The sequence below is a fragment of the Cuculus canorus genome, chromosome 10 (genome assembly GCF_017976375.1).
Source record: "Cuculus canorus isolate bCucCan1 chromosome 10, bCucCan1.pri, whole genome shotgun sequence".
NCBI lineage: Eukaryota > Metazoa > Chordata > Aves > Cuculiformes > Cuculidae > Cuculus > Cuculus canorus.
The window spans coordinates 20,095,382-20,120,126 of NC_071410.1; the positions used below are offsets into that span (position 1 = coordinate 20,095,382).

The following is a 24,745-nucleotide window of genomic DNA, read 5'->3' on the forward strand; positions in this document are numbered from 1 at the left end:
AGTGTGTGTGCTTTCCCATGCCCAGGACACACACGCTCGTGGATGTGTGCCCATGGGTGTGTGCTGGTGAGTGTGTGCCCATAGTCTGTGCTGGTGTGTCCGCAGCCATATGTGACCACGTTCACAGATGCGGGCACAGCACCCATGCACACATGAGATGCACAGGCGTGTGCTCAGCCTGTGCTCATACGCACACAGATGAGATGCACGTGCTTTCCCACACGCAGGACACACATGCCCATGGGTGTGTGCTGGTGAGCGTGTGTCCATAGTCTGTGCCGGTGTGTCTATGTGCACAGATGTGGACACAGCACCTGTGCACATGTGAGTGGCACATGTGTGTGTACAGCCTGTGCTCACACATGCACAGATGAGGTGCGTGTGCTTTCCCATGCCCGGGACACATGTGACCATGGCTGTGTGCTGGTGAGCGTGTGTCCATAGTCTGTGCCCGTGTGCCTGCAGCCACACACGCCCATGTCCACAGACACGGGCACAGCACCTGTACATGTGTGAGATGCACACGCGTGTGCACAGGCTGTGCTCATACACGCACAGATGAGGTGTGTGTGCTTTCTCACGCCCCGGACACACATGCCCATGGATGTGTGCCCATGGTGTCTGTCCATGGGTGTGTGCTGAGCGTGTGTCCATAGTCTGTGCCGGTGTGCCCATGTCCACAGATGCAGGCATAGCACCTGCACATGTCTGAGACTCACACGCGTGTGCACAGAGATGCCGCCTGTGCTCACACATGCACAGATGTGATGTGTGTGCTTTTCCACACCCGGGACACACGTGCCCATGGATGTGTGCCCGTGGGTGTGTGCCGCTGAGCGCGTGTCCATGGTCTGTGCCGGTGCGCCCGCAGCCACACGCGTGCGTGTGCACAGACACGGGCGCAGCCCCGCGCACGTGTGCGATGCACACGCGTGTGCCCGGCCCCGCGCCCACACGCAGCGCTGCGGTGCGCGCGCTTTCCCACGCCCGGACACGCGTGCCCACGGCGGTGCCGGTGCGCGCCCGCGCTCCCGGCGGCGCTGCCCGTGCCCGCGGTGCGGGGGCCGGCGGTGCGCGGTGCGCAGCGGTGCAGGCCGGCTCGGCGGCGCTCGGCAGGGCCGGGGCCGCTGCAGAATCGCAGCCCGCGGGGCCGGGGCGCGGGGGGAGCCCGGGAGCAGCGGCCCCGCACGGGGAGCGCCAGGTGCGAGCGGGACGGGGGTCGCTCCGCCGGTCTCCATCGCCGGGAGCACGGCGGGAGGGGGGGGCGCGGGGTGCTCGGGGGGCACCTCGGGGATGGGGCGTGGGGCGGGACGCTCGGGGAGGGGGCGTACGGGACGCTCGGGGGACCCTGGGAAGGGAGGGAGGTGCGGGATGCTCGCGGGGACCCCGGCAGCGGGGGTGGGGTGCGGGATATTCGGGGAGGGGCGTAAGGGATGCTGTGGGGGACCCCGGGGGAGTTGGGGTGCGGGATGCTCGCGGGCACCCCGGGGCGGGGGGGTGAGCACGGTGGCGCCGCGGTGCCCTCGCTTCTCGCCCCCCCATCGCCCCGAGACGCTCGTTGCTGCGCGGGGAGGCGGCACCGCGCTTGCCGGGAGCCGCGGGGAGGGGGCGGGGGGGCGAGCACGGCGATGTGGGGCGCCTCTCGCGGCCCCGGGCCGCCCGCGGCAGCCCCGGCTGGGCTCGGTCGCCCAGGTAGGTGTCCTCCCATCTACCCGCAGCCCCCGAGCGGGCAGGGATGCCGTGGCGAGGTGACTTCCCCACATATGAGGCGCTCCCATCTCTCCTTCCCACCTCTCCATCCCACCTCTCCATCCCACCCCTCCTTCCCACCTCTCCATCCCATCCCTCCATCCCACCTCTCCTTCCTACCTCTCCATTCAACCTTTCCATCCCACCTCCCTTTCCTACCCCTCCATCCCACCCCTCCATCCCACCCCTCCTTCCCACCTCTCCATCCCACCCCTCCATCCCACCCCTCCTTCCCACCTCTCCATCCCATCCCTCCATCCCACCTCCCTTTCCTACCCCTCCATCCCATCCCTCCATCCCACCTCTCCTTCCTACCTCTCCATTCAACCTTTCCATCCCACCTCCCTTTCCTACCCCTCCATCCCACCCCTCCATCCCACCCCTCCTTTCCACCCCTCCATCCCACCCCTCCATCCCACCCCTCCTTCCCACCTTTCCATCCCACCCCTCCATCCCACCACTCCTTCCCACCTCTCCATCCGATCTCTCCATCCCACCTCTGCATGCCATCTCCATCCCACCCCACCTGCTTGGGGCTGGTCACCCACCAGCGCAGGACCAGCAGATGCTCCCAGCCTTTCCCAGCTGCCAGAGCAAGGTGGATGGGGGGAGGCAGCTGCTGCTTTTCATGGAGGCCCCGCTTTCCCCCTCCCAGCCCCTGAGGGCAGCCCAGCACGCTGGGGATGGGCACCAGAGGGGACAGTGACATGGGCTGTGCAAGGGAGGGGCACCCCAATGCCAGGGTGTGGGGTGGCTGCAGTCTCCCCCAGCAGAACAAGGGATGATGTTGGGCTGCTAGGCAGGGTGTGGAAGAGCTGGGACACGGAAAAATGGCAAGGAAGGAAAACTTTGCCTGCAAGGAAGCCACCCTGAAGAGTGTTCCTGGGTGAGGAAGCATCTTCCCTGATACCCAGGATTGCACCTCCTGGCTGGCTGAGGTGAAGGGCTATGCACTCCCTCTCAGGGCTCTTCCTCCACTCCTGTGTGTCCTTGTCGTTCCAGGGCTGTCACAGGAGGCAGTGGAGCCCTGAGCCAAGCCGGGAAGATGGCCGAGAAGCTGGTGCCAGGGGACCTGTTCCTGAGGAAGACCCGGGAATCGGTGTCATCCCTGGACTCGGATAAGCTGGCCCCCATCTCTCCCGAGGCGGGTGGCGAGGAGTCGTCCGACAGCGAGGGCGAGCAGGAGGACAGTTCCCACAAGCTCATCCGGAAGGTGTCCACCTCGGGACAGATGAGAAGCAAGGTCAGGAGCGAGGGGATGGCTGTCGCACGGGGTCCTCGCTGACAGTGGAGGGGGTGTTTCCCCACTCTGAGCTATCATCACTCAGTGCCCAGCACTCGCTGCTTGCGCGCCCAACCCGGGCAGCGCCTCCGGCAGTGCCAGCGGCTCCCCCCGTGCCCCACGGAAGGGCACACGCAGAGGTGCACGCCCCACGGCCGGCGTTGGTCCTGTGGGTGTGTGGACCACGGGTTTTACCCCAATGTTCAGTGGTGACAGGGTGTCTCCCATACCCACCTCCCCTCCCAGCTGCCTCTATCCCATGTTTGTATCCCCTGGTTCTCCGCACCTGCCCCTGGGGAAGGGGGCTCTGCCCCACAGACGCTCTGCGGGGGAGCTTCAGGGTTGCTGCGGTGCTGTACGCTCCTGTGCTCTGCACGCAGCATCTGTGGGGCCTGGTGGGCGGCAAAATGGAGCCGATGCCCCAGATTAATTTGGCTGTGCCAGCTCCCCTGCGGGCCCCGCTCCTGCATCCTTCCCTACATCCAGTCCCTGTGGTGGTTTGCTGGGTGGATGGGGACACCTTTGAGGTCAGGTGTGACGCTCTTTCGCCTCCCTGCTGTTGCTGTGAGGGCTGCTCATGTGTGAGTGTGCAGCGTGTTCAGAGGAAGCTATTTTGGTAGGACCTACGAAAAATGGGGTGTGATGCCTTTTGGACAAATGGGAGTGAGTGGCCGTAGGTGTCCTAGGTGAGAACGATGAAATGGTCGGGCACCTCCTGCCTTAAGCGCAGGGTGAAGTGATCTGGGCTGAACGGCTGGGTGGGAAGCGGAGAGAGGAGGAGGTTTCAGGGGTGGGGGGTGTTCGGGGAGGGAGGATCATAGAGTTAAACCGTTCTGTGATTCTATGATCTGTCCGCAGCACGGGGACGATGCTCTGGCCAACATGTGGTCCCTTTGCATCCACCTCCTGGCTGTGGGGAGGAGGTGGTGGGGTGGATCAAGGCAGTGCCAGTGGTGCTGGAGGGGACTGCAGGGGGGGACCAGTGCCACAAATGCCCCCGCAGCTGGCTTGCAGCCCCAACCAGCCCTTTGCAGGGACTTGGTGGCCGTACTGCCCCGGGGAGCGGAGGCGACTGAGAACTTCCCCTCTGGGGTGGCAGAGCAGGGAGTGGTCCCTGGGCTCTGGTGTTGGAAAGAACACCAGAGGATGGGCCGGTGTACCAGGGCTGGTGGCAGCACCAGATGCTCAGGGCTGGGTGAGCTCCCCTCCTGCGGGCCCAGGCCTGGCTGTGGTGCCAAGCTTGGCACACTGGCACAAGGGAGGCAAAGGGGTGCAGAAGTTGCACACTCCCAACCCGGCACCGTGGGGTTTTCCCACTTGGCAGGAGATATTCCCAGGACAGGCAGGGCTGGGAAAGCTCTTGCTGAGTACCTCCGGCTCCTCAAGGAATGTGCCTCAGTTTCCCCTTCTTTGCAGCAGGCTGGCGTCTCCTGTGCCTGCACCGACCTGGTTGCCAGGTTGGTGCCGTGGGCTGTTCCAGGGTGCAGGACGCTGCACGGGGGGCATGGTGGAAAGCCAGGTCAGTGGGCAGGGTCCTGGGGATGCCAAGCGCTGTGTGTGAGCCCCCAGCACCTCCTGGAGGGAGGGCAGCAGCCACTGGAGCTTGCCATGCGCCATATGCTGCGCTGGAGGGATTCGCCGTGCTGTGGAGCACAGGGGATGGCGCAGGGAGTTGTCAATACCAGGACACCTGAGGGAGGAGCGCAGATGGCCAGGCTGTGCCCGTGTCCTGCAGCAGCAGCAGGGGGACACGGGCACGTGCTGAGCCCCCAGTCCCCTCTGTGCCACCAGCTGCTCTGGCCTCGCTGGCTGACAGGCTACGCGTGGGGAAAGGCTGAGTTGCCGGCTCCCTGCCTGCTGCTGCCCGCATCCCGCCCGCGCTGGTGATCAGCCATGCAGGAGGTGATGCCGCACAGCGTGCCGGGGGAGGCGGGTGGCGTGATGGATGGGCAGGCGGAGAGGACACGGCTGGGTTAATGGCCCATGGAGCTGGAAGAGGAGGAAAGAGGGGTGAGAGCCGGTCAGGACTGGTGCTGGAGGGAGCTGAGAGTGAGATGTGTGTGTACCCCCCCCCCCCAGTCTGTTTACAGTGTTGGGCTTCAGAGCTTTCCTTCAAGATCCCTATGCCTTGGTCTGGATGAGCAGGACCACGCTTGCAGCCTGGCTCCTCCCCTAATGAGGTCCTATCTTCCCTACAGAGGATTTGGGGATGTGATTGCTGCTGCCCCCCAGGTCTGATTGTCCCGGCTCACGGCTGTCTCTTTGGCTGCAGCCACATGTGCTGTACGAGCACCTTTCCAAGCTACTTCGACACCCCCTGTGCATCCATGTGGGTTTTGTATGGGGCGATGTGTGTGTGTGTGTGTGAAGCATTGCCTCCACCTCAGAGGCTGGGGCAGGTACCTAATTAGCGCACAGTTAATGAGTGAGGAAGTGCCAGGGCTGCAGCTCATGAGGGGTAACTGGGTTAGCGGGGTGTTTGGGGCAGGCTGTCCTATTTTTCAGCCGGTGGTGGTGGTTGGGGTGCTGGAGGGGGTCTGTAGGAGCCTGCCACACTGGGGAGCTGCGAAGGGTCAAGACTCCCACCCCACTGCCCACCCACACCGACTGGGAGGACCTTGGTCCCTGGTGATAGGAGGGATTAGCTTCTCCCCTGCCAGGGTGTTGTCCAGCCCCATGGAGACAGGAGGGAGTGAGAATCACTTTGGGATCTGCTGAATCCTTCCTTCCTGATAGCTGCTCCCCATTCCCAGTGCCCCCCACTTCTAAAATACCTGTTCCCCCATCCCCTTCTCCAACCTCCTCATCAATCACGTCTCTGCACTCCACACCCCCGACTTGCCTTTCTCTGGGCAGTAATTGCCGGGGCGTCCTGCCGAGCGCTTTGTGGCAAAGCAGAGCGCAGAGGCGGCGAGGCCATTGTGCTTGGTGACAATGACAGCTGCCAGGCACAGGTGCCCCTGCCGGGCTGAATGGCCCTAGGATGGATGGGGTCTCGCTGCCACCCCCTCCTCCTCCTCCTCCTTGCAGCCGTTTGCCTGCATCGGGTTTTGGGAATGCAGAGGCAGAGCAGGAGGGGGATGCTGTGCTGCACCCGGGTACGCTGGGAGTGCAGGGAAGGGGCAGCGAGGGAGGAAAATGTGCAGGTTCTGGGGTGCACCAAGACATTTGAGGTGCTGGCAAGCAGAGATGGGGGGGCACATCCTGCCTGCGTGGGCTGAGCGCTTGGCATGAGCTCTCCCGGCAACTGAGCAGAGGCGGAGAGCAATCCAACAACTCTTCTTGGGTCGGCTCTCGGCTGCAAGGAGCTGCAGCAAGCAACAGGTCCTGCGGTGCTTGCACCAGAGCTGGGGGCTGCTGGCACCAAGGAGGTCACCGGGGACAGGGGAAACAGGAGTGTTGCCCATGGGGTGGGCACCTGTCATACAAGGACAGGCTGAGAGTTGGGGTTGTTCAGCCTGGAGAAGAGAAGGCTGTGGGGAGACCTTAAAACAGCTTCCAGTGCTGAAAGGGGCTCCAGGAAAGCTGGGGAGGGGTTCCGGATCAGGGAGTGCGGAGATGGGACAAGGGGGAACGGTTTTAAGCTGAAAGGGGGGAGATTGAGATGAGATCTTAGGGAGAAATGTTTTGCTGTGAGGGTGGGGAGGCCCTGGCCCAGGTTGCCCAGAGCAGTGGTGGCTGCCCCATCCCTGGAGGGGTTCAAGGCCAGGTTGGATGGGGCTTGGAGCCCCTGATCCAGTGGGAGGTATCTCTGCCCATGGCAGGTTGGTGGGAACTAGATGGGCATTGAGATCCCTTCCAACCCAACCCATTCTGTGATTCTGTGTTTATCTGCTGTTTAGAAAGAAGGATCATGTTCCTTGCTGATCCAATTTCTGATGCAGCGGTGCATCACAGGGGATTGGTGGGGCTGCGGGACCTGCCAACATCCTTCTGGCAGGCTGGGGGTGGTCAGTGGGGTTATTGGTACCTTGAGGGATGAGTACCGCAGGGATGGGGCGAACAGTGCTTGTGGGTGTAGGGTTGTTGGAAGAGCTGTGGGAGACCTGGCAGGGCTGCTGTGGAGACGGCTGTGCTGTGACCAAAGTCCCAGTGCCACTTGCCCTGTGCTGACAGCCACTTCCTGGCCAAAAGGCAGGGAAATCAAGGTAGGGCCCCTGGGGCTGGACCTGGAAACCTCCTTCCTGCAGCAGGAGACTGGCACACGGCTCCTGGGCAGTGCTTCCTCCTGGCTTGGCACTGGTGAGGGACTGGAGCATTTCTTGCGTGGGGAGAGGCTGGGAGAGCTGGGGCTGTTCAGCCTGGAGGGGAGACTGGGGCCAGGGGGCCCTCAGTGATGTGGATAGAAACCTGAAGGGGAGGGTGCGGCAGAGAGAGAATCGGGCACTTTTCAATGGTGTCCACCGATGGAAAAAATAGGGAATTGCACCTGAACACAAGAAAGCACCACTTCTACTGTGAGACTGGTCAAATGCTGACACAGGCTGCCCAGAGAGGCTGGGCATATCTCTGCCTCCATCCATGGGGATATTCAGAACCCATGGCTTGAGTATCTTGGTAGCTTGAGTATCTCCATGATCCTTGGCAGCTCCAGGCTGTCCCCCCCTGGGCTCCTTCCCCAGTCTTCCCAGTCAGCCTCAGCCATGCTGGTGAAACACTGGCCCAGGTTGCCCGGGGAGGTGGTGGAGGACCCATCCCTGGAGATGTTCAAGGACTGGTTGGATGGGGCTCTTAGAAACCTCACCTGGTCAAAGGTGTCCCTGCTCCTGCAGGGGGGTTGGACTGTAAAAGTCCCTTCCAACCCAAAGCCTTCATGATTCTATGCTGTGGCTACCTGACTCCAAAGCCCATCTTTACGCCAGCCGTGCCCCACATTGTTGGCAGCCCACAAGGTCTGCTGGGGGCTGGCGGGGGACTGGCTGTCACTGGGTCACCCCCCCCAGCAGCACTGTACTGGGGACCCCAGCGATGCTGCCGGGGACCCTCCTGGCTGAGGAGCCTGCAGCAGGGCAGAGGAGGCTGCTCTTGCTCTCATTAACCAGGGCTCACCAAGCCAGTGCCTGGGGTGTAAAGATAGCCCCAGTGTTGCCAGCCGGATGTTTGTGGGGTTCCTCAGATGCTCTGCCCTCTCGCCTCTCTCTTTTTCCATTGTGCAAGCGCTGCAGCCCATCAGCAGCCAGGCAGGGTGGGACGGCTGCGGCGGTGCCCACCGGTGCCGGGGGCAGGGAGGGACTGGCACGAGGTGCAGTGGCATGGGATGCCTGCCGATCGGATGCTTGGGGACCGATGTGGCTGTAGATAGGGAAGCATGAGCTCATTTCTAAAAAGCAGTTGAAGGTCGTGACTGCTGAAGGATGAAGCGGAGGGGGATTGCCCTTCTTCTGGGGACTCTTTCCCTCATTCCTCTCTTCCCTGTTAATTCTCCATCCCTTTCAATGGCCTGGATGGTGCCTTGTGGCACGATGTATTGGCATGTCAGGACCAGTGCTGGAATGTGCTCTCAAGGATTCCCCCAGCACTCGGATGGGGCATTTGGAGTCCTGCGGTGGCACTGGACTCCGTCCTCAGGGAGCGTGGATGCAGTTGAGCCTGCGGGGCTGTGGCACTGAGCCCTTGGCTGCCCAGTGCCGGAAGAGCTCTGCCGTATCGCAAAGCCTGATAAGGTTCCCAACCGCCTCCAGCCCATGGGGTGCCCAGCAGATGCTGTGGCCCCACAGCTGGGCTGCCAGCTCTCCCCTGCTATCCTGGCACCCATCAGCTCAGGACGGGGATGAGCTCTGATCCAACCAAATCCAGGTACGCACCCAGCGGGCTGCTGCATTCGGAGGAGAGTGGCTGCCCAGGATGATGCTGGTGCGATGCAGGTCAGTGCATTGGTGGGTGTTTGGTCCCCTCTCCTCCTCGCCAGGCGAGGCTCCGTGTCACCATGCGGCTAAGCAGATCCTGTCAGGAGTGGTGTAGGGCAGCCAGCGTGCCCACCAGCCATGCATGCCAGCATTTCTGAGTAACTCAGTGTTTCTGGCTCCTCTCCAGCAGCTTTCCAAGCTGATCTCAGCAGGAAAACCCTCTAGCTGTGGCCAAACCTGGCTGCAGCAGGGGTTCTTCCTGGGGATGGTGGAGGCAGAGCTGGGAGAGCAGGGTGAATGTTCAAAGCAGCATCCTGGGGCTCTGTGTTGGGGCCAAGGGAAGATCTGGCATTTTGGGGTGGAAGAAGCCCTGATGGGATGCAGTCCCAGAGGGAGGTGAGCTCCCCTGGGTTGTGCTTCAAGCCTCCTTGACTGTGCTGAGCACACAGTCAGCCCATGGCATGGTGGCCCCTGGGAACGAGCTGGGTCCTGGTGGGGAGTATTGCTGGTGGCAGACTATCCTCCTAGGGCTATTTTTAGCTGTGGTGCATCCAAAGCCCCAGCGCTGCTTGCCCTCCACCAGCTCTGGCTGAGATGGAGGTGGTGGTTTCTCTGCAGATCGTTCGTGGTTTTTTTCTTGCCTTTGTCTCTGCGACCCTGCTAGTGCTGAGCGCATCTCACATGGTGCCCATCTCCCCGGGCTAGAGAGAGAAGGGAGGGTCCCCAAGATGGGGCAGAGGAGGGCTGGAGCACCACAGAGGGGAACCATCCTCAGACTGGAGGCTGGGCAGGTTGCACATCGCTCTGGGCATCAGCATTGTTGCTGGGATGGAGCCAGCATTGGCTCTGCGGTGGCTCCTGCAGTGCTGGCTGGGGCTTGCTGGCCAGAAAAGCTGTGGCTGGGGTGACCTGGTCAGGTCCAGGTGCAGTGACCACCTCAGAGCTCCCACCCCTGTGTCTGGGGGCTGTCAGCGCCCCCAAAAGCTCTCTGTGAGGAAGAGGCAACTTCTGCCCTGTGCTGTGGATGCACAGCTTCTGGTCCTGGAAGATCTAGGGGACCAAACAGGCATTTGCTATAGGGGATTGTGTTATTGTGGTCACCCTGGAGTCCTGGTGGTTGAGGCCACAGGGGAGCCAGCAGGGCAGGGGCGATGCCACCCCAGCCTGTCCTGCCTGCCCCGCCACCCCTGGTGCTGGTTTTGCCCTCCCCACCTCTTTCCTGTTTGTGAAGAGAAAACGACAGGCTTGCTCAACGCTGCCCGCTGCAGCGTGGCTTCCCGTTGCGAGGCCAGGTCTGCTGGTGGCCTTGGACATCAAGTGCCTCCCAGATCTCCTCCTCTCCCAAGTGCCAAAAGCAGGGCTCCAAAACCACTGAGTCACTGGGGATCTGCTTCTGGCACAGGAGGGCACTGGCTGCTACCGGCTGAGACCCATGGACAAAAAATCATGTGTGCAGGTGGCTCTGCCCTAGCATAGAGCTGGCACGGTGCTGGCAGCCACATCGCTGTCCCTGGAATGGTTGGGTATCTGACATCCTTGGGCTGGGTGATGCTGCTGGCTGCCAGGAGAAATTGGTACCGCAGCTGCAGTGCCGTGGCTGGGGGCATTGCAGCTCTGGGCACCTTGCAAGATGGGGTGCTGTCCCCCTGGACAGCCTTCCTGGCCATATCCTGCCACCCCCATGGCCCTGGAGCCAGGTAGAGGTGAACACCCTGCTGCAGCGCTGGCTCCCGTCCTTTCTGTCCTAGCCCCAAGCCTCCTTCACAAACCTGCCTCTTCTCCCCATCACATTCTCCTATTCCCCACCATCAGGGGCTTCCCAACCCCGCTCCTCGCCGTCACATGCTGCCTGCCCTTCGCAGCAAAAGCAATGATTGCAGCAAACCCAGAGCCTGTGCCTGCATCCGCTGCATGCAAATCAGCGTGGTGGAAGCAGTGTTTGTGGCTGGATCCCCATCTGGCTGTGGCAGGACCCTGTCCTGTCCCCTTCTGACATGGGATTGCTGGGGTGCATCATTTGTGTGTGGCTTTGGGAGTTGCAGCTGCCCCCTTCCTCCCCTCCCCCCAAAAAAGGCTGCATGGGCTTAAGGCAGCTCGGGGCTCAGCATCTCCTCTGTGCCTTCTGGAAGCCAGGAGGACGGGGAGGGGGCATGGTGGGTGCTGCCGCTGGGGACACCGAGGCTGTTTGAGCCTGCACCAACGCTCGCAGGCAGCGTGGGGACAACCCAGTGCTTTGGGGTTGACAAGGAGCATTCAAGGCTTAAAACACCGCTCTCCAAACTCGGGAAGCTGGAAGAGAGCTGGGGACATCCCAGTGCTTGTCGGGGAGTCAGGGACTGGGGGAAGTTGAGGCTCGGTGGGGTTCTGGCTTCTTTGTGATCTTGGAGCCTCCTGCTGCTCCTGGTCTGTCTTATTGGGAGCTGTGGGGCAGTGAGTGACCGCTGAGGGCAGGGGCCGGTGTGTTTGCAGGCTCGCAGGTGCCTGGGTCCCACCTCTTGCTGCGTGCAAGCTGGGCACGGGAACGCAGAGCCCTGGGGCTGCTTTTCTCTCGTGATGCCCGCAGTGCCCTGTACTAATTCGCCATTAAATGTGCCTTGCTGTCATGTGCCGGGATCTGATACAACCGCTGCTGCGGCTAATTGCAGAGGAGCCGCTGAACGGGGCTGCCGGCAGTATTTAATGAAGATACAATCAAAGATTAGGCAGTGCCAGAGCATCTCTGCCACCCCACGTTGCAGACTAATTAATTGAGCCTTGTAAACACCACTGCGAGGAGAGTAAGTATTGGCAGGTGCTGTGGCTTGGAGAGGGCAGAGGACTGGCAGCCAGGCTGCAGGGCTGCGCTGCAGGGGGATGCTCTGCGCTGCCCTCAGCTCCAGGTTGTCCCCTCCAAGGGCTGTGGGTGCCAGGCAGGGGCTGGTTGCATCGCAGTCTGCTCCTCAGCCTAGCAAAGAGGCTGGGGCTGCAGTGCCTGGGAAGCATCACTTCCAAAACACGGTTCCAGTGGCTCTGGGGCATCGCTGGCCCCTCCAAGGGAGCGCTCTCTGCCCCAGCTCTGCCCTTGGCTTCCAGGGAGCTGCAGCAGGATGAGGCTTTCCCAGGTGCTGCCCTGGGGATGGGGAGGAGGTGACCGGCAGTGGTGGCTCTGTGCTGCTGGACACCTCAATGTCCCCCCCATGTCATGTAAAGTGCCCGCTGCCCAGGGTGTGGCAGGCGATGGACATCATTTGTCCTGCTGCATCCGGGGAACTCCAGAATGTCCCATCCCTGCTCTGGGTACCACCGAGCTCCTGCGGACACAGAAAGTGGCATCACTAGAGGAGGCTGAGGTAGTTTTGGGGGGTCTGGGGGCTATGGGAGCTCGTGACCTTGTCATCTCTGCAGAAGAGCGTGAAGGAGGGGCTGTTGCTGAAGCAGACGAGCTCCTTCCAGAGGTGGAAGAGGCGCTACTTCAAGCTGCGGGGCAGGACGCTCTATTATGCCAAGGATGCCAAGGTAGGCTGGGAGGCCTTCTACCATGCTCAGCCTGAGGGCCTTGAGTCTGCAAGCCTGGGGAGGAGCCCCAAATCCCTGCTTGATGGACTGGGGCTGTGGTTTCTCCCCTGCAGTCCCTGATCTTTGATGAGGTGGACCTGTCTGATGCCAGCGTCGCTGAGACCAGCACCAAGAACATCAACAACAGTTTCACGGTGAGGGGCGTGCTGGGGTACCTTCTGTGCCGCTTTACCTCAGCACCTTGCGAGGAGGCACCACAGGCCCCCCCCTCCCCACAAGGCCATGGGGTGCCCTGCAGTGCTGGCCTCGTGCTGCTGGCGGTGGTACCAGTGGCGGTGTGGCAGGGTTTACTGGGGGCGTGATCTCCCGGCGGTGGCTGGCTCTGGGGTGGCCTTGCAAGGGGACATGGGGACAGTGGCTGTTGCAGGTGATCACACCATTCCGGAAGCTCATTCTGTGTGCGGAGAATCGAAAGGAGATGGAGGACTGGATCAGTGCCCTGAAATCTGTCCAGAAGTGGGAGATCCATGAGGTGATGCAGGTGGGGTTGCACATCTGCGAGTGAGTGCTGCTTCGAAGCCAGGGGTGCCAGGGCTAGCGGATGGGAGCTGTTGCCTGTGGCAGGGAGAACTGAAGCTGGGAGTGGGTCTGAGGGGATCCAGAGGGGCTAGGAGGGAGGCCAGTGGGGGGCCCCAGGGGACTGATGAGGCTGTGTACCCCTGCAGGCCACGCAGTTCAACATGGAGCACTTCTCAGGCATGCACAACTGGTACGCCTGCTCCCACGCCCGCCCCACCTTCTGCAACGTCTGCCGCGAAGCTCTCCCAGGGGTCACCTCTCACGGCCTCTCCTGTGAAGGTCAGCGCTGGGGTCCTGCTAGGGGGTGGGCTGGGGCTGGAACTGGGGCGGGGGACCCTCTGCAGGGCTGGCCTGGAGCAGGAGGGATGCGGGGTGATGCCCAGCAGCTGCCAGGACAGTGCTGTCACCAGCCGCCGGGGGCCTGGGTACCAGGGCTGTGCGTCCCCTGGGAGCCACCCCTGCATCTCACCTGCTCCCTCACCCCAGTCTGTAAGTTCAAGGCACACAAGCGCTGCGCCGTCAGAGCCACCAACAACTGCAAATGGACCACCCTGGCCTCCATTGGCAGCGAAATCATCGAGGATGAAGACGGGGTAAGCAGGAGAGTCCCCACCTTGGACCCTGTCAGAACACGGCCACCAGCAGAGCTGGCCTTGCTGTCCCCAAATCAGGAGCAAGGGGAACCCTGGCACTCAGCTGTCCCCAGTGCTGTGTGGCCTCTGGGTTTGGCTCTGTGGGGACATGGCCTGGGGACCCCCTCCTCTGCCACCCAGCATCGGGTTCCCTTATTGCTCTCCAAGTGGGGTCACCCCAAAATGTTTGCTGAGGCCACGCGTGCCCTGCCCCGCATGCCGGCAGCTGGGAGGGGTCGGGCAGGTAGGGACGGGAGGGCACGGGAGGGACCCAGGGCTGTCTTGCCCCGCTGCGTGGCGTCATGTCCTTTGTGGTGCTTCGGGAGTGGGTGTCCGGTGTCACTGTCCCTCAAGCGCGTGGGGCTGGCAGCGGTGATGTGCCGTTCATGCCCCTCTCTGCAGGTGGCGATGCCCCACCAGTGGCTGGAGGGGAACCTGCCCGTCAGTGCACGCTGCGCTGTCTGCGACCGTGCCTGCGGCAGCGTCCGGAGGCTGCAGGACTGGCGGTGTCTCTGGTGCAAGGCTATCGTAAGGATGCACCCATCCCTGTCTCTCTCCCCACAGCACAGACAGCACTACCCCTCCTGCGGGCATTGCTGGGGAAACTGAGGCCGGAGGCTTTGGTGCTGCATCCCTGAGCTTTTCTTGTATATGTGTCCCTGTGTCCCCAGGTTCACAGTGCCTGCAAGGAGCTCTTCGGCAAGAGGTGTCCCCTGGGCCAGTACAAAGTGTCCATCATCCCGCCAACCGCCTTGAACAGCATTGATTCAGATGGTGAGTTGTGGAGAAGATAGGGCTGGGCTGCGGGTGGTGGAGGACAGGTTGTTTGGGACAGGGCTTGGAGCTCTCTGAGCTCCTCTGGAGGCTTTGACGTGACACTGTGCCCACTTTCCCGTGGTGGACCAGGAGCAGAGCTGTCAATAGGCTCCCTGCTGCACCCTTGATTGAAGGTTGCTTGTGGCCTTGTGCTCTGCCCCAGGGCTGCAGTGGTGCTGTGCTTTGTGGTGGCACTCCTTCCTCGCTTTTGTCTCCAGTCGCTCCTGCCAGCCTGCCTCTCACGGTGGTCCTGGTCATGATCCCTCCACGCTGGGATCAGCAGCACCAGCCCTGAGCCCCTGCAATGAGGCGCCATCCATTGCACACCAACAGTTCAGCACGTTGCAGGGCAGGATGAAGCCCTTGCTCCGGCTGTTTCTCAGTGTCTCGACCTCAGCTCTCTTTTTGGAAGTGCAGAGTATGGCATCCCCTCAGCACAGGTGGCTGCGGGGTGCTGGGGAGAGAAGCAATGCGTGGCTGGGGGAACCCCCCCCCGACCATCTCCCTTGCCCTCCCTGGAGGTGTCCAGCTGGCCTCCGCTGAGAAAAATCTGTTCTCCTCTGGATATTTCTTTCCTTGTTCTTTAATGATTTTCACCGTCTGGCTCAGCCGGTGGCTCATCTGCTTCTTGTTACTCATCGCGATGCTGTCAGGGTAACCATCACGCGGCTTCTCCTCCGGCTTCCGCACCGCGGCTGCTCATGGCTCACTCTGTGGTTGTGTCTTTGCACTGTGCCCCTCAGCCGAGGCCAGTGTGGCTGCGGGGCTGGCAACTGTGACCATTTCCAAGCCCAAACGGACTCTGCTACCGCTTGAGGCAGCCTGGCGAGGCCTCACCCCCTCCTCCTGCTGTCCCCCTCCCTGGCACCGAGGTGCTGCTGGCAGCGGGCTCTCCGCAGCAGCCCACGCTGCTCTGACTCAGCAGCCCCCGGTGTTTTGCTTTGCTGATCCGCTCTGCTTGGCTGGGTATGGAGATAGAGCGATGCCAGGGTTGGGGGGCGGTGGGCTACAAGGATGCTTCTCGCTCTGTGCTGGAGGCACCAGGGCTCCTGGTCGCACCCGCAGGGCTTTGAGTGCAGTGGCCATAGGGACAGGGACAGTGGCAGCAGGGGCTGATGCTTTACCGGCTGGAGCATCACTGGGCCTGATGATGGAAGGAGCCGGTGGGCACTGGCTGGGGGCCCGGGATGGCCAAGATGTGCCTGAGGCAGGTGCGGGCTGCGCGCCAGCTATTGATCCTCTGCTTCAGGCACATTGTGTTTCCTAGCTAATTTCTTTAAAAGCATGGTGCTGGCTGCCAAGCCTCCTCCTGCATCATTCCCACCCACCCCACCAGAGCCCTGGTAGAAGCCCGTGGCAGAGCTGGGGGTGACAGTGCAGCTCTCCGGGGCTGCGGCTGCTCCTCTGAGGTCACACTGGCTGCCAGTGCCACCCAGGAAGCACCTCCAGGTGGGAGCGTGCCCCATTCCGATGTAGTTTTGCTGGGTCAGTCCTAGCTGGGCCTTTGGCACAGCAAGGAACTGACCCTCCCATGTTCCCACCACCACTGCCCTTCTGGAGCAGCCGGCCAGGGCTGTGAGTCAGCTGGGTGACACACTCTATCAGAGTTATGAAATGGTTTGGGTAGGAAGGGACCTCAAAGCCCATCCAGTTCCACCCCCTGTCATAGGCAGGGACACCTCCCACTGGATCAGGGGCTCCAAGCCCCATCCAACCTGGCCTGGAACCCCTCCAGGGATGGGGCAGCCACCACTGCTCTGGGCAACCTGGGCCAGGGCCTCCCCACCCTCACAGCAAAACATTTGTCCCCAAGATCTCATCTCAATCTCCCCTCTTGCAGCTGAAAATCATTCCTCTCGCTCTATTCTTGCACTCCCTGATCCAGAGCCCCTCCCCAGCTTTCCTGGAGCCCCTTTCAGGACTGGAAGCTGCTCTAAGGTCTCCCCACAGCCTTCTCTTCTCCAAGTTGAACAATGCCAGCTCTCTCAGCCTGTCCTTGTATGGGAGGTGCTCCAGCCCTCGCATCATCTTCTGATCATCTTTATGCCTGCAGGGACAGTGATGGAGCAGGATCCTAACTTGGATCTGCCTTAGTGCTACCCTGTCTCCACACCTCCCCACCCCATCTCCATCTCCATTGCCATCTCTTTCTCTTCCTACCACCCCTCACCGTCCCCTGAGCACCCTGATCACTGTCCCTCCTGCCTGGCCCCAGCACCCTGTGGGTCACACACAGCACAGTCAGTGTTCATGTGCCCTCTGCTCTCCTAAAACATCTCCATCCGTGCTCTGGGGGTGGGAGCCGGGGCTGGGGGCTCATGCACTTGGGCTTGCTGCAGGTTTCTGGAAGGCCACCTGCCCCTCGACCTGCTCCAGCCCTCTCCTGGCCTTCGTCAACTCCAAGAGTGGGGACAACCAGGGAGTCAAGTTCCTGCGCAAGTTCAAGCAGTTCCTCAACCCAGCCCAAGTCTTCGACCTCATGAATGGGGGCCCACACCTGGGGTAAGCGCTGGCCTGGGCACCCCGGAGTGGCCCCGGTGCAGTCCCGGTGGGCACCCAGCAAAAGCCCCCAGCGCCTCTCTCCTGTCCCCCACCAAGGCTGCGCCTCTTCCAGAAGTTCTCCACCTTCCGGATCCTGGTGTGCGGTGGGGATGGCAGCGTGGGCTGGGTGCTCTCTGAGATTGACACCCTTGGCCTCCACAAGCAAGTGAGTGGGAGCGCCTGGCATGGCTGGCGTGGGCTGGCACCCTGGGGTGCACGGGCAGTGGGCGCGGCGGGGCTTGGGGGGCTGTGGGTGCCGCAGATGTGGCTCTGAGCCCCATTCCTGCCCCGCAGTGCCAGCTGGGCGTCCTGCCCCTGGGGACCGGCAATGACCTGGCACGGGTGCTGGGCTGGGGCAGCCTGTGTGACGATGACACCCAGCTGCTGCAGATCCTGGAGAAGCTGGAAAGGGCCACCACGAAGATGCTGGACCGGTGAGCATGGTGCGAGGCATGCACCTTCCTTGGCTGCCTGTCCTCGTCCCCTGCTTGCGTGTCCCTGTACTGGGGTGCTGGGAGGTGGCAGGCAGCCGTGTCTCTGCTTGGCAGGTGGAGCGTGCTGACCTACGAGGCCCCCAAACAGTCCCCCCCAGCCCTGAAGGATGACGAGAATGGGGATTCCAACATCCAGGTGGGCACTGTGGAGGACTGGGGACCTCAGGTCATAGAATCATAGGGTGGTTTGAGTTGTGAAGGGGCCTCAAAGCCCATCCGGTTACAACCCCACCACCTTCCAGTGGATCAGGTTGCTCAAAGTCCTATCCAACCTGGTCTTGAAGAGGTGGAGGAGGGCAGGCTGGGTTCCCATTCATCCCATCGGCTGCTCTGGGGGTGTGCAGGGTGGGATTGCACATGGTGAGGTCATGTCGGGGGTCCTGGGGGCTGACAGCGTGCACTGGAATGAGGCTGGCAGGTCTCAGCCTGGGAGCCAGCAGGAGGGAAGAGTGGACCTGGCCGGTTACTGGACTCTTCTGTGTGCTCCCGCTCGCCACCTTGCCTCGGTTTCTCTCCTGCTGGGGCTGAGCTTCCCACTGCCCTGCGGCGTGGGCACAGCCACCCTCAGGGCTGAGGAAGGCTGTTTGTCCTCAGCCCAGGGCTGGCTGCGTAAGGCTCCAGCTGCCCTCCCCTGTCTCCCGCCAGGCCCAGATCTCCCACTACGCCGACTCTGTCGCCTTCCATTTGGCCAAGATCCTGGAGTCAGACAAGCACTCGGTGGTGATCTCCTCTGCAAAGTAAGGAAGGGGCTGGCAATGAGAGTGCCAGAGCCCCGCCACCGGGCTTGTGGCGTGTCCCCAGGGGTGCTGAGGTTCCCTCAGGCCAGGCTGTCCCATCTCTGACCACCAGTGGCTGCCAGCTGTGCAAATAACCTAGCAAATAACCCCGTCACTGCCCCTCTGGTGCAGGGGAGGTGATACCCCACCAGCCCCCCTGGCTGGCATCTGTGCTCAGCTGGTGCTGTCGTGCCCCTCTCCGCCCTCCTACTGCTTCCCTCGGCAGGTTCCTCTGCGGCACCGTCAATGACTTTGTGGCTGAAGTCGGCCGAGCTTACAAGAGGGCAACAGAGAACAAGCAGGAGGCTGAGCTGATGGCACGGAAGGTGGGTTGCAGAGGATCTGGGGGACTGGGATGTCCCAGATGGCACAGTCCTTGGGCAGTGGACAGGCTGGTGGGGTTGCTCCGGTTTGCTCCTTTGCATCCATTGGGAAAGGGATGCTGCGCTTGGCGTGCTCAGGCATGCAGTATGCCTGGGCATAGGGTCCCCAAGGTCCTTTGGGTGCCCAGACACACGAGGTGCCCAGGCAAGCGTGTGGCATCCACGCACACTGTTTTCCCCAACATTCAGAGTGCCCAGGGGGTGCCTGGTCAAAGATGGGGTGTCCTCATACTTGGGATGCTCACGTGCCACAGGTGCCCAGGCAAGCACGGGGTGCCCAGGAAGCACTCAGCAGCGGTGCTGGGCAGCAGCTTGCGCCAGGGTGCTGAGCGCGGTGACATCCCACAGTGTGCCATGCTGAACGAGAAACTGGACTCACTGGTGCGGGAGCTGAATGAGGAGGCTCAGGCCATCGTGGTCCCTGAGGGAATGGCACAGGCCACTCCTGCCAACACCAAGGAGCAGGAGAAAGGTGGTAGCTTCAACCCCAGCCCCGTGCCTCGCATCTTCAAATCCAAGGAGCAGCTCATGCTGCGGGCAAACAGCCTGAAGAAAGCCCTGCGGCAAATCATCGAGCAGGCAGAGAAAGGTGAGGGGGTGGCGGGATCTGGCAGCTCGCGTGGTGCTGCAGCAGCCTGGCACGGGCTGCAGAGCCACTCCAGCTTGGGGATGGACCCGTGACTTGGTTTCCTTGGCTGGATCCTTGGGGTGGCCACAGAGACGTACAATGCAAAGGTGTCAGCCCTTCTTTGATGCTTGGCATGGCTAAGGGAGGTTCCCAGTGCAGGGGGGCCCCCCCAACCCTGCCTGGCATGAGCCCACAGGGCAGACTTGGGGAGGGGCTGTAGGGCCATGGGGCTCCCCAGGACTCGCTGTCAATGCCCTTCTTTGCATCCAGCTGTGGATGAGCAGAACAAGCAGACCCAAGCCTACCAGAGCAGTGTGGGCCCCAGCAAGAAGGACAGCTCGGAGGAGATCAACAAGGAGGAGGAGAGGCTCAGTAAGATGCCAACGAGACATGTGGCTTTTTGGGGCACGTGGGGCTGAGTCATGAGATGGGCTCAGGGTGAGAGCCAGTTCAGCAGCTGCCTCCTCTCCCCAACCCGGCCAGGTTCCCGGCGGGAGATGGTGACCTCCGCATCTTCCTCCGTCATGCTGGACCGGCCGGACTCCTTTGGCAGCTTGCAGTTCCCCGAAGACCCCAGGGGCTTGTAAGTCTGAGGTTCTGTCTGCCCTGGGGCCCCTGGCCCACCCTTGCTGCCCATCATGGGGTGGGAGCGGAGCTGGGACCACACTGCCTCGTGGAGATGGCAACTAGGGCATCCTCTGCCACCAGCATGGCATTCCCTGTGCCCAGCACTTCCTGGCCTGGTGATGCCAGTGCCAGGGAAACCTGCATGTGCGGCAGTGCAGGACCTCTTGCTGCCAGCCCCTCGGCCAGCACCGTGCTCACGGATGTTCCCCTGTGGGGACTGAGATGGCTCTGCCATCCCTGCTGGCTGGAGTCAGGCTTCCCAGTGCCAGCCCCTGCAGGAGCTCACACTGCAGCTCTGGCGGGACTTATACCTCGTCCCCCAGTGCCAGCCCAGAGGTTGCTTGTGTGCAGCTGCCTGCCAATTCGCCCGCCCTGTCTGCTGCTTTCAGCCACTTCTCAGAGAAATGCGTCATGAATAATTACTTTGGCATCGGTCTGGATGCAAAGATCTCCCTGGAGTTCAACAACAAACGGGATGAGCACCCCAAGAAATGCAGGTTGGCTGAAACCCCCCAGATTCCCCTGGGGAAAAAAATGTTTACTCCCTCCTCACCCCGGCTCTCCGATGCCCACCCAAAGAGGGACCATCGGGATGCTGGGAGCCACGGGGGCAGCTCAGGGTTGCTGTGCCTGGCTGGGGACTGTTTCCTATGGCACGTTTTCCAGTTGCAGCCAGTGCTTCATGGCTGGTGTGAGCACCCCTGGGTGGGCAGTAGATTGCAAGCACCTCTGTGAAGGGGGAGGGCTGTTGCCAGGCTCCAGCTGCCGATGCCCTGTGGGTATGTGAAGAGGCAAAGGAGGGTTGGATGGGGTTTACCCACTCTGCATCTCGGTAGAGGAGAGATTGCCGTGCTGGTGTGGAAGGGTGCATGTCTGGGTGCCACATGCTGCGGCCTGCGTCTCAGGAAGCAGTGGGCAGCCTGTGAGTGGGGAAACTGAGGCAGACACAGGGCCAGAGGTCCAGGCTGGCTGGTTCAGCCCAGTGCCCTGGGGAGGATGCTGAGACTGCAGCAGGCGGTGGGGATCCCGCAGCTTCTCTCCCTGTCCCACTTCACCCTGCAGCAGCCGCACCAAGAACATGATGTGGTACGGGGTGCTGGGCACGAAGGAGCTCCTGCAGCGCACCTACAAGAACCTGGAGCAGAGGGTGCAGCTGGAGGTACGGGACTGGGAGGAACAGGGATGGGGCAGGGGGCAGTGGTGCCGCAGCCCCCCAGGCTCAGCCCTCTCTTGCAGTGCGACGGTGTGCCCATCTCACTGCCCAGCCTGCAGGGCATCGCTGTCCTCAACATCCCCAGCTATGCTGGAGGCATCAACTTCTGGGGAGGCACCAAGGAGGACAATGTGAGTGTCACTGACCCCAGGGCGGGAGGGTGGACATGACATACTTCCCACTGTCCCAGGGAACATAGGAGCCCACGGACAGGGGTCTGGGCTGTCCCTGGGGTGGAAGAGCAGGGTCTCAAAATGAGGCTTGTACCCGTCCTCTGCAGAACTTTGGGGCTCCATCCTTTGATGACAAGAAGCTGGAGGTCGTGGCTGTCTTTGGCAGCATCCAGATGGCCGTGTCACGTGTCATCAACCTCCAGCACCACCGCATCGCACAGGTAGGGGCGAGGAAGCCTGCATAGTGCCAGAAGGCTTTGGGGACATCAGTGGAGCCTGTGCCAGTGCAGCTCAACGGGGCTTCTGGCTGGCACTGGTGTGGCCCTGGGAGGCTCTTCAGCCTCGGCACAGTGGCTGAAGCCAGCGGCACGGTGCCAGACACAATGTCAACCACAGGCTGTCCACTCCACAGTGCCGTGTGGTGAAAATCACCATCCGTGGGGATGAGGGTGTTCCCGTGCAGGTGGATGGAGAAGCCTGGATCCAGCCACCTGGCATCATCAAGATCCAGCACAAGAACCGAGCCCAGATGCTCACAAGGGACCGGGTGAGCTCGGGGTCGCACAGCCCACGCAGCAAGGCTGTGCTGGAGCACGGGGAGGTGTAACAGGCTGAAAGGGGGTGTCTCCATCCTCCATAGGCATTTGAAAGCACCCTCAAGTCCTGGGAGGACAAGCAGAAGGGGGAGAGCTACCGAGCTGCCGCCCGGCCTCGGCTCAGCTCCCAGCAGTCCATGGAGTACCTGACCGAGGAGGAGAGCAGCCTCTTGCAGCAGGTCTCAAGGGTCGCTGAGACCCTCATTGCCAGGTCAGGCTGCAAGATGGGTGGATGTGGTGGGCACAGGGAGCTGGGCGGCTTTGCTGTGGCTGCACAGAGCTCCAGGGGTCTACCAGTCCCATGCTGCTTGTCCAGCCTTGGGGAGCTCCAGCCCCTCTCGCCCACAGGATCCATGAGGCAGCCAAGGCTCACAAAGCTGTGGAGCAGGAGCTGGCGCACGCTGTTAACACCAGCTCCCTGGCGCTGAGTGAAGCCCTCTCCAACAAAGCCACTGGCACCTCAGAGGTGAGCTTGGGTTGGGGGGCACAAGCTTCACCCGGCCACCCTGAGACCATGCCACTTAAGGGGTCAACCCTCCCATCCCCCCCAGTTTCTCAGTAGGAATGCAGCGGTGGAGGTGGTGCTGAGCATCAAGGAGCTGTATTCCGAGACCAGGGCGTTCCTGGAAGGGAAGGGGGTGAGTGGGGGGGCTGGAGAGCACGCCGAGCCCTGCCGTGGAGGGGTTCGGTACCCTTGGCCGGCACCTCTGGGTACAGCAGCAGGGCTGGGGACGCTCCCTATCCCCCACAGCTGGACTCACCCCAGGAGGAGGAGGCACTGCATGGTCCCCTGAGCGTGCTCGGCCAGGAGCTGCAGAGGTTGCTGGACATCCACTGGCTGGGACCCATTGCCAACCCTCCTGAGGAGGTGGGTGCACAGGGACTGGAAAGGGTGCAGCCCATCAGCTGGCCCCAGGGGGGCTGCGGCACCCCGCTCAGATGGCTTCTTGCAGGAAAGTGCTGGCAGCACCAACAAGGGCAGCTTCAAGCTTCGCCTCAACATCCCCAAGCCTAAGAAGGACAAGGACAAGGTGCAAAAGCAGAAAGCCAACAGCATGCTCCCAGGTAAAGCAAGGAGCATGGCAGAGATGAGTGCAGCCCACCCTGGTAGGGCCCCCACGTGCTGACCTTTCCATTGGCCTCCTGTCCTGGGCACGTTGTGGAGACAGGGCATGGCCTGGCTGTCTGGGGACATCACCTTTGTCAACAACAGCCCCTTTGAGCTTAATTTTTCTGCTAATGGATACACATAGCCCCCCAGCTTTGTAACTGCAAGGGGGAGGAGAGGGCTATGGTACAGCTCAGCCCTTGGGGTAAGTCCCTGCCCCAGGGCTGGGGGGGGGGGTGTCTTCTCACAGGGGAGAAGCTCAGATGCTCTGTAAGCAAGCTAAGGAGAGAAGAAACCTCTCCAGCTTGAGCCTGGTGTGGCCTCTGGGCCTGCCAGAGTTGTGGCTGGGAGGGAGGATGCTGGCTGCCACAACTGCCCTCGTCTGCCTGCTGCCTGCCCTGCTGCATCCAGCTGCCTTGCTGGGACCCCGTCCACCTCTGTGGTTTTCCTCCCTGCTAGCAGACAAGTGGGGCTCCGAGGAGGTTGCGGCTTGGCTGGAAGCGCTTGGTTTAGGGGAATATAGAGAGATTTTTGTCCGGCATGACATCCAGGGCTCCGAGTTGATCCTGCTGGAGAGGAGAGACCTGAAGGTACAACCCTCACCCCTTGTGCCCCCTGAGGGACCCCCACCCCTGGGGAGCGTGGTGTCCTCCATCCCTCCTCTCCCAATCCCTCATGGAGGGGGAAGGCAGGTGCTGACTCTGCACCCAGCCCCAGCACTGAGCTTGCACCGCTTGCCGAGCTTGAAGTGAGAGAGAGCCCTCCAAGCTTGCAAGGCTCTGTACGCTTTCCCAAAGGGGGATCAACAGCACAATGCCCTCTCCTGCACCAAGGCATAAAGACATGCTTGCAAGAGGGCTCCTTGCAAGTACCATGCTCTGGCAGGGAGAACATGGACAGTTGGGCTTTGCAGTCTTTTCTTCTGCCCCACGGCTTCCCTGCCAGCGGGAGCTGAGGGCTGACCCCTCCTCCCCCTAACCGAGCACCTCAGCTCTCCTCTCTCTTTCCTGCAGGATCTGGGGATCACGAAAGTGGGCCACATGAAGAGAATCCTCCAGGCCATTAAGGAGCTCAGCAACCCACCCTAGGCTGGCAGCAAGACAGCAGCCCACCCCTGCACTGGCTACTGCCCCAAGGGACCAGGGCTTGGGTAGGGGGGGCTCGAGGTGCCTGCTGTGCCCCATATGTGTGGAGCCCCCTGCTTGCCTCGCTTTGTCTGTCTGTTGCCTGGTGTCCGTGGAGCTGCTGCTTCTCCCAAAAGCCTGTGGGGCTGGAAACACTAAAGCAGAGGTGTTGCCCTCTGGCAAGGTGTGACCCCCCCCCTTACCCCAGCCCATGGCAGGGTCACTACAGGAGCCAGGGATGCCATCTGCGTGCCCAGGCTGGGGCCAGAGCAAAGATCCTCCCTACCTACATGGGTATTTAAGCTGTTGTAAATATTTGGAGAGACACTCATTGCTGCTGCGTGTGTAGTGTCATCACTTGGGGGACAAGAGGGGTACAGGAAGGGTGATAGGACCTGGCCCTTCCAGCCTTTACACCTGAGCTTCCTGCTGTCACCTCTTCCTTCTCCCCATCATGCACCCACAACTCAGAGGCTATGCATAACCATAGAATGGTTTGGGGTGGAAGGGACCTCAAAGCTCATCGGTGGCAGGAACACCTCGCACTGGAGCAGGGGGCTCACATCATGTTGAACACCTCCAGGGATGGGGCAGCCACCAGTGCCTGGGAATCCTGCCAAGAAAACATTTCCTCCCACGATCTCATCTCAATCTCTCCTCTTTCAGCTGAAAACCGTTCCCCC

At 61.8% G+C, this 24,745-nt stretch overlaps 1 protein-coding gene across 4 annotated transcripts; it reads left to right on the plus strand.

The window, feature by feature from the left end:
• Positions 1 to 970: 970 nt before the first annotated feature.
• Positions 971 to 24,400, plus strand: DGKK (diacylglycerol kinase kappa). Of its 4 annotated transcripts, none has more exons than XM_054076001.1 (30): positions 971 to 1,201; positions 2,752 to 2,992; positions 12,262 to 12,372; positions 12,486 to 12,566; positions 12,800 to 12,913; positions 13,098 to 13,230; positions 13,438 to 13,544; positions 13,986 to 14,111; positions 14,255 to 14,357; positions 16,739 to 16,901; positions 16,998 to 17,106; positions 17,235 to 17,374; positions 17,489 to 17,570; positions 18,080 to 18,171; positions 18,437 to 18,536; positions 18,942 to 19,182; positions 19,492 to 19,593; positions 19,705 to 19,804; positions 20,238 to 20,345; positions 20,911 to 21,007; positions 21,085 to 21,192; positions 21,342 to 21,455; positions 21,647 to 21,781; positions 21,875 to 22,041; positions 22,179 to 22,296; positions 22,382 to 22,468; positions 22,582 to 22,698; positions 22,784 to 22,895; positions 23,398 to 23,528; positions 23,952 to 24,400. In XM_054076001.1, the coding sequence occupies exons 2-30, from the start codon at positions 2,795 to 2,797 to the stop codon at positions 24,024 to 24,026; spliced, it is 3,471 nt and encodes a 1,156-aa protein (XP_053931976.1). In that variant the 5' UTR covers positions 971 to 1,201; positions 2,752 to 2,794; the 3' UTR covers positions 24,027 to 24,400. The 4 variants fall into 4 exon arrangements, with proteins under 4 accessions (XP_053931976.1, XP_053931977.1, XP_053931978.1 ...); XM_054076002.1 differs by having other exon boundaries at positions 23,401 to 23,528; XM_054076003.1 differs by having other exon boundaries at positions 1,001 to 1,201; positions 12,800 to 12,904.
• Positions 24,401 to 24,745: the final 345 nt, after the last annotated feature.